The 8,879-nt window shown below is 43.3% G+C and overlaps 1 gene segment (V, D, J or C); it reads right to left on the reverse strand.

The window, feature by feature from the left end:
- Positions 1-1,476: 1,476 nt before the first annotated feature.
- Positions 1,477-8,657, reverse strand: LOC114909478 (Ig heavy chain V region 23-like; the record flags this gene model as incomplete). The annotated part of the segment is given in 3 exon segments: positions 1,477-1,766; positions 8,243-8,473; positions 8,636-8,657. Coding segments are annotated over 3 exon segments (543 nt in total), but the record flags the coding sequence as incomplete, so codon positions are not given.
- Positions 8,658-8,879: the final 222 nt, after the last annotated feature.

Raw genomic sequence — 8,879 nt, forward strand, 5'->3', positions numbered from 1 at the left:
GCTGTGAGACATGTTACTAGAAGTAGGAAGTAAGACCATCAAACACACACACACATTTTCAGAACCGCTTGTCCCATACGGGGTCACGGGGAACCGGAGCCTAACCCGGCAACTCAGGGCGTAAGGCCGGAGGGGGAGGGGACACACCCAGGACGGGACGCCAGTCCGCCGCAAGGCACCCCAAGCGGGACTCGAACCCCAGACCCACCGGAGAGCAGGACTGTGGTCCAACCCACCACGCCACCGCACCCCCGACCATCAAACACCGGGTCTTAAATCGCTACATTGGCTTCTAGTTCAGTTTGGAATGGGTTCTAAATTTTATTCTCGATCTACCAGGCAGTAAATGGCATTGCTCCAGTTTACCTTAGTGAGATTATTGATTCTTTCTGTGTGTTCCAGAGGGGGGGCACAGTGGTGCAGCGGGTTTGACTGGTTACTGCTCTCTGGCTGGTCTGGGGTTTGAGTCCTGCTTGGCAAAGTTAGTTATTTCCCTCTCACCTTTTGGTTGTGTTTTTATTTGTTCCTTTCATCTGTGACCAGTTGGCTTACTTATAGCTTTAATAATTAATACAGTTATTGCAGTGATTTAATGTATAGCCAATATTTTCTTGGTGTTATGTCTCTGATCTTTTGTTCAGCGCTCTGAGTCACTGTGAGAGAAGAGCTCGATGAAAATACATTGAATTCAATGCTGGTGTTTGATAAACTCTTAATTAAAAAGTGTTATTTTCACCACTAGATGAAAGCAGAAACTTTTAGAACAGGGTTGTGATCTTCATCCTAAAAACTGTGTTCTTTTTCAAATATTTGAAAATCAGAGAGTGGAGTGCGGTGGCTGGGTCCTGCTCTCTGGTGTGTCTGAGGCTCTAGTCCTGCTTGGGGTGTCTTTGATGGACTGGTGTCCCGTCCTGCGTTGCCTGGTTAGGCTCTGGTTCGCTGTGACTCTGCTTGAGAAAAGTGGTTTTAGACAGTGCGTGCGTGCGTGTGTGTGTGAAAATGAGATGTGTTTAAGTCTCGAAATGACGATATGGGACAATGACAAAACAGGGAAAGACCTTTATTACATATTCACACTTAGTTTTAATTGAAAGATAACTTACTTCACCTTTTCCAAGGTTTATTAATCCATAACCTACATTAATGCAATTCTTTCAAACATTTTTACTGTGTTTCTGTATGATTCTAAATTGGCAAACATAGGGGTGTGGTATACAGTGTTTTCCCCTTTATTTCTTTAGGTTCAGTGAATTCAGTGCAGTTCACATTGTTTTACACTTCATTCTTACTCATATTTTCAAACGGTTTAACAATAGCTTAGTTTAAATATGCCAATGCAATTTGTAAAAAATAATATAGTAGTCATTTGATATAGTAAACTACTGTGGATCTTTCAGTTATTGTGAGAGTGCAGTATTTCTCAGTCACAGTGAGGTTTTTGTACAGAGTAAATGGGTTTCCTGTCACTGTGGGCCTCAAGGCACAGTAGTACATCGCAGAGTCTGTCAGTGCTGTAGAGGAGAACTTGAGATCGACATGGTTGTTTCCTTTATCTAGTATAACTGACAGACGAGGATGTGTAGATTTCTTTTCCTTGTCACTTGGGTAAATGATCAGGAGATTTTCTGGTTTTGATCTGGAGTACTGTCGATACCACTGTAGGTTATTTACAGTACCACTGTAGCTGCAAGAAAGTGTAACATTGTTTCCCTCCAAAACATGAACTACGTCACTGAGTGATGTTATTGAATTTCCAGCACTGTAATCTGTGGAAAACAAGAATTATCATATTAATTCAAGGACATTAATAAATACTTTGAAAATAAAGTGTTTACAGTCTTGCGTTTTTCCCTGAGTAGAACAAGTTCACTTGAAAAGCTGGCTTGATGCAGTTTTCATAATTTTTACATCAATGTGTAAAAAAAAATGAACTGTAAATTGACTTACCTAGGAGTGCTGAGAGCAGGAGAAATGAAGAGAACAACATCATGGTGGATGGAGAAAGACACACTGACAGTGTGTACAGTTAAAGCTCAACACTTCCTCTGCTGTACAGGAGAACTCCTCCTGCCCTGAAGTGCTCAGCTCCTCCTTCACACACAGCACAGACACACACATACACACACACACACACACACACACACACACACACACACACACACACACACACACACACTCATCTGTGCTAGAAGACACATCAATATTATTACACATGACTCTCTAGAGTTAAATATGAATCAGGTATCAACTGAAAATATTATCACTTAGTACCAAGTTTGCATGATGTTGAATTTTTCATTTGTGTTTTTAGATGTTTAGAAGGTTGGTGCAGTGCGTTTAGCAGGTGCTGGCTGTGTGGTGGGTCTGGGGTTTGAGTCCTGATTAAGGTGCTTTGTGATGGACTGGCGTCCCCTCCGGGGTCTGTCCCTTTGACCTTGCACCCTGTGTTGCTGGGACTCTGCTCGGGACAAGAGGTTGTTGACAATGGATAGTTGGGTGGATGGATTTTGAATTTAATTCAACTGGTTTCCTGCAACAGTCCAAAGAATAAGTGTGTGTCAGGTGAACTGGTGACTCTAACCTGCAGTGTGTGAGTGAAAGTGTTACCCTGCCCTATAAACAGGTGCATGGCTGTTGGGAGTTTGACAACCCATATCTAGCACTGTAATTTACCATGAATGAAGGTTCCAGACAAGTTCTAGACAGAAATACTGTTACTTCACCGTAATTAAGGGGCTGCTATTGAATATTGCAGAATTTATTTATAAATAATAGAGAAATTTGAGAATGAAGCAGAAAGTCTCCTACTGTAAGAGTGTGACAGTGTCCTGGAGTTTCTGTAAAGGGTTCAGAGAGTTACTGCCACTGTGGGCTTCAGTGCACAGTAATACACAGCAGAGTCACACAGCTGCACATCCTCTATTGTCAAAGGAACTGTCTTCAGACTTGTATTTAGACTGGCTCTGAACCTGCCCTGGAATCCTGGGGCATGTTTTTCATCTCCAGAAGAAAATTTTGTCAGCATGTACTTGGGAGGGTCATTAGGATGCTGGATGTACCAGAACAGGTAGTGTGTGGTTGTGCTGCTGCTAAGTGTATAGGTACAGCTGAGAGTCACTGATCCTCCTTCGTATCCGATCACATCTCCTGTGGACTGAGTCACTGTATGTTGAGCTCTGATTTCTGGGGAGAAAAGGACACAATATTTATAAGACACAACCAAAATCCATGAGAATTGACTGAACAAAATAATTAATTGTGAATATTGCAGTCATACCAAGGCAAATTGCGGCAAGAATGACAATAATGCTGATCCCACGTGCCATTTCTGATCTGTTCAGTGACTAAAGACAATAAACTGATCTGTGTGTCTGTTGCATTTATCCTTCTCTGGTTGTTTCCTGAGTTTTAGACCAAACCTCTCTGCAGTGACAAACGTTATTGAGAAACCTAGATGATAATAACCAACTGTGCTTCTTTGTGATGTTGTGTCGCCCCCTTTAGGAAGTGTCTATATAACAACATGGTCGCAACAGACGACATTTCTTTCAGTTTCCAAGGTTTCTGCTTGCATTTTTGAACGTTTTGTTTGATTTCCCACAAGTTGAAAGTGAAATTATTTTAGAATAAATATAATGGCAGAATTAAAGTGTCTGAGAAAATGTTTATAATTTTTTGTTCAAAAAACCAGAAGAAATGTAAAACTTTGTTTAACTGTTAAAAATGCTGGAAATTTGATTTAATGTCATTCTCTCTTGTAGGGGAGACAACTGTTAACCAGATATTCTGTAAACTGTAAATTTAAATTATTATAATTATATATTCTCTCAGACTAATGTGCAAGAAACTGCATGTTTTGTACTTTAAGAGTTGCTTGTCTCCAAGAGTTTCTGTAAGGGGTTCAGAGTGTTACTGTCACTGTGGGCTTCAGCGCACAGTAATACACAGCAGAGTCACACAGCTGCACATCCTCTATTGTCAAAGGAACCTCAGTTTTCGTTTTGTTTGCAACAGCTGTAAATCTTCTCTTAAACTCAGGAGCGGTGTGACCTTTTCCGTACGTATTTTCTCTCATCATATACTTGGGAGAGTCACTTTGCCGTTGAATGTACCAGAAAAGTTCTGCTGTTGTATCACTAGTTGTGTAGTTACAGCTGAGAGTCACCGATCCTCCTTCATGTACAAAAACACCTTCTGTGGACTGAGTCACTGTGTCTTCAGCTCTGATCTCTGCAGATAAAAGATATTTTGAGACACATTAATGAACAGCAGAGGAAGGTATCTGTATACTGAAAGCGGAGATACAGCATTAATTTTTTCAATAATCTCTTTGAAAAAGAGGGCAAAGCAGAGTTTCTGGCAGTAAATCATACCTTGATAGAATATGGAAAGAATTAAAACGATCTTCAGCTGATGTTCCATAATTCAGCGGAACATGGATGAAAACGGTATGTATGGCTTCTCAATGTATTTGAGTAGGAGCAGGTGAACAGCCTTTCTGGTTGTCACTTTCTGTCTTCTAGCTCATATCCCCCCTGCGATGCTAAGCCTCCATGAGGACTTTATGCAACAGTGTCGCCATCTTGAGGAAGGAGGTGCAACACTCTCTGCATCTGTGTGCTTCTCATACTTTACTGTACCATATCTGCTCCTGTCCCCAGAGAACTTTTCCAGGTTTTCAAAGTGATTTAAGTACATTAAAAGATTGCCCCTAGATCATGCACTACAGAAGGCGGTGAGAAAATTGGAGGATATGATATTTAAACATTTTTCTGAAGTTTTTTGTAAAACAAAAAAATGGAAAGTACGATGATGCATAAATGATAACGAAAATGTGAAAAGTTTAGAGCTATTTAGGTAGTTAGAAACAAATTGCACTTAACTCTGAAACACTATCTGACTCTGACTCTGAACCCAAGTAATGGAAGAGAAAACGGGGAACACGAGAGATGTGGAGGTGGAGATGGATCACTGTTGGATGAGGACGGGAGGGTAACCACAGACTTTGCTGAGGAACACTTCAGCATCTTTACTGTAAGAAAGTGCCGCAGTGACTGTCCGTGTCGATGCTCTTTTATTGTGTTCAGTGTTGATTGGTGTCCAGCGAGGGTGTGTGTCCTCAGTCAGGAATTCGCTGCTTGACAGTTAATTGATAACTGATTTGGTACCATCACTGACAGTTTAACTAGTTCCGCTAAGAATTTCCAAGAAGGGATGGAAATCCTTTACGCTCGTGTACTTTCAGAACACACACACAACTTTCTGAACCGCTTGTCCCATACGGGGTCACGGGGAACCAGAGCCTAACCCGGCAACACAGGGCGTAAGACCGGAGGGGGAGGGGACACACCCAGGACGGGACGCCAGTCCGTCGCAAGGCACCCCAAGCGGGACTCGAACCCCAGACCCACTGGAGAGCAAGACCAGGTCCAACCCACTGCGCTACCCCCCCCATTACTTTCAGAACACTTGTAGTAAATTCCAGTAATTTATGAATATCCTATTAATCAGCTGTGCTTTAATTTAACCGTTAATGTTATCAGTTCCAAAGAGTTAATTATCTATTACATTTTTCCAAACTGACACATACTTGGAGCTGTATTTTCCTCACTCACTCACTATAAATAGCTGCTTTTCCCAAGACCAGGTTGTGAGGGTCTTGAGCCTATCCTGGAAATGCAGGGTGCTAGGCTAGTCAGGGTAGGTGAGGGGAAGGTGGAGGTGAAGGTAGGTGAAGTCATTGCAAGGTGACCACACACTGTAAGCAGTGTGGAGTCACCAGTCCAGTTCAGTTCAATGTATTTCTGTGTGTCTCCCTCAACCAGGATGTAACTGAGCTCAACCTCCAGCAGCAGCACTGATATCTTATTAAACAGCACTGTAACCGCACCTTTTGGCCACCGTTTTTAGGAAGTCAGGAGCATCGCACAGATGTGATTGTGGTGAACCAACAGTAGAGGAATTAGTTCCTCAAAGGGTCGATAAGCATCTGGATGCCACTTGATTTCTGCTGAAGGTTTTTGCTGGAGTGCAGAGTCTCTCGTGTCACTGTGGTAGCTTCTATGGCGCAGTAGTAGATGGCAGAATCGTCAGCTGTCGGCGTAATTCTCAGTGTTCCTCTCTTTTCTGAGGTGACCACTTCTGGCTGATATTTCCCGCTGTAATCTCCATGCTTAGAGGAACCTGTCGCTTTATTTATGTATTTAGGCGAACCACCGTTAATGGGCTGTTTGTACCACTGCATCGCATAAAAGTTACTGGTTTTGTAACTGCAGTCGATAATGACGGATTGACCCTCTGTCACCTCCTTAGATGCCGGGCTTTGTGTCACTTCATCTGCGCTCTGAACATCTGAGGAGGTAAAGAAAAGCATGAGGTGAGTGAGAGATGATGGAGCAATGGAAGCAGATGACAATGTGATGTGCGGGAGAAACCCTGCAGTGGTACTCACATGGTACGAGTGAGCAGACTGACCAGGCCAGCAGGTGGCAGGAGAAGCGAACATGTACAGAAATGAACATTGTCCGGTGTTCTTTGTCTGCTCGGGATGGACGCTCTCTGCTTCCTTTCACCTCCTCCTCTCTCATATGAAGGGAAACGCTAAACGGGAAGTAGGAGGGGCTTGGTGAGTCTGCACTAAAACTGCACACTGCAGTATAGCAGAAAAGTCCTGAAATATGAAAAGATTTGGTTTCTACCTGTAAAAGTTCTCATGGTGAAAATAATGTGAGATTAACTGATATGTAAGTGCAATACAGAAGATGTGATAGTCGTTTGACTCAGTGTATAATGTGGGAATGTGAGTCAAGTTTTAAAATCAGCAAGTTAATCATAAAATAATTTAGTTTCCCAACAGAATTTTCACCAACAGGAATGATGACTTGGTGGTGTGCTGAGGAGCTGTTCTATCCCCCAAGGGCTGGGCAGTTTAGGCATACAGTATATTTAAGTGCAATACAGACTGTGCATGTTCATCTTGCGTTTATGTGGGTTTTATCCAGGTGCTCTGGTTTCCTCCCACAGTCCAAAGTCAAGTGTATCAGGTGAACTAGTGACTCAAAATTACCAAAGTGTGTGTGAATGTGTGAATCTGGCTACCATGTGGTGGACTGGGGTCACATTCAGGGTTTAACCCAGCCAGGGTTTCTGGGACAGGCTCAAAATTACCACAATGCTGAGTTGGAGAAGTGGTTAACGTTTGTTGGGGGGGTGCGGTGTCGCAGCGGATTTGGCCGGGCCCTGCTGTGTGATGGGTCTGGGGTTCAAGTCTTGTGTGGGTTGCCTTACTGTGCCCTGGCATCCCGTCCTGGGGTGTCCTCTCCCCTTCCAGACTTGCGCCCTCTGTTGCTGGGTCAGGCTCCGGTTTGCTGAGACCCTGCTCGGGACTAGCAGTTATAGACATTGTGTGTGTGTGTGTGTGTGTGTGTGTGTGTGTGTGTTAATGTTCTGACAGCTGGTTCTAGACTACAGTAAATATTTTACCCATCTGAGAATACCAGTGCATGACTGTACAGTATATATGTCTCTATTAAAGAATAAAGACAATTTGCCTACATCTGATTCTAGTCTCCTCTAATACTGCGACTGCATCTCTTGGTATTGAGCTCATGTGACAAATGGACTGTCATGAATGCAGTGGGTGAATTGCTACATGGAACAACAGCACCATCTGGAGTTTCATATCCACACAGCTGTTCTCCAGGCTTTAACTCAAAGCAGTCAGTCAAAACATTAGTGAATGTAAACCCTCGAAGCTTGCTTTATTTGGAAAGATGCTGCAATTTGAAAATGATGAATAAATCAAAGAGGAACAGATCTGGGCGTGAAACAGCATAGTTCATGAGTTGTTCATTTAACTGGTGCAACAGCTGGTAACACTGGGGTTTCACCGTTTATGAGCTGTGCATTGAAGTGCAGGTTTGAACCCAGAAAGGCAATAGATAGCAATATATTGCAAAAGCAGTGTACTTTTCATCTCCACGTAGTTCCCCATGAACCTCAATTAGCTTACATGTTACCCGGCTGAGTGCTCTGGATCCAGGTTTTATCTAAATGATCACTGCTTTTTCCAGCTCTGGTAAACCTCTGAGTTTTTAATTTTTTTTTTTCTGGACTCTTTTCTATAGGCAAACCAGGTTTTTGTACGAGTGTTTAGGTGGATTCATCACTGTGGTCACCAGCGCACAGTAATACACAGTAGAGTCTTCTAGTTCCTCTCTTGAGATGGACAGAGAGGCTTTACCAGATGACTTGTCAGCACTTGAGGAGAATCTTTCTTCTGCAAACTCCGCACTGTAGCTATCGGACCCACTGAACAGAATGAACTGTGGAGGTGTTCCTGGATACTGGCGGTACCAGTGGATCCAGTAGCTAGTGCTGGTTGTGCTGAAGGTACATTCCAGAGAAACACTCTGTCCTTCTTCCTTCGACAGCGAGGACTCCTTCTGTTGAATCTCATCTCCATCTGAAATGGCTGTGAACAACAGATGAAAACCCATTTACATTTATTCAGTTAGCAGATGTTTTGTCCAAAGTGACATAGATTTCAGCAAAAGTACAATTTATGCATTACATTCAGAGAAGGAGACATAGCTGCAGACATGAAAGTCTCAAGCAAACCTAGTTTGTTCCCTACCACTTGCCGCACCGAGGTTCATCTTTCAATTAGCTGCATAAGACACGGGATAGACAAAACCCGATACCCCACAAACACACACACACACTTTCTGAACCGCTTGTCCCATAGGGGGTCACGGGGAACTGGAGCCTAACCTGGCAACTCAGGGCGTTAGGCTGGAGGGGGAGGGGACGCACCCAGGACGGGATGCCAGTCCGTCGCAAGGCACCCCAAGCGGGACTCAAACCCCAAACCCACTGGA

Source organism: Scleropages formosus, chromosome 25 (assembly GCF_900964775.1).
Source record: "Scleropages formosus chromosome 25, fSclFor1.1, whole genome shotgun sequence".
Lineage (NCBI taxonomy): Eukaryota > Metazoa > Chordata > Actinopteri > Osteoglossiformes > Osteoglossidae > Scleropages > Scleropages formosus.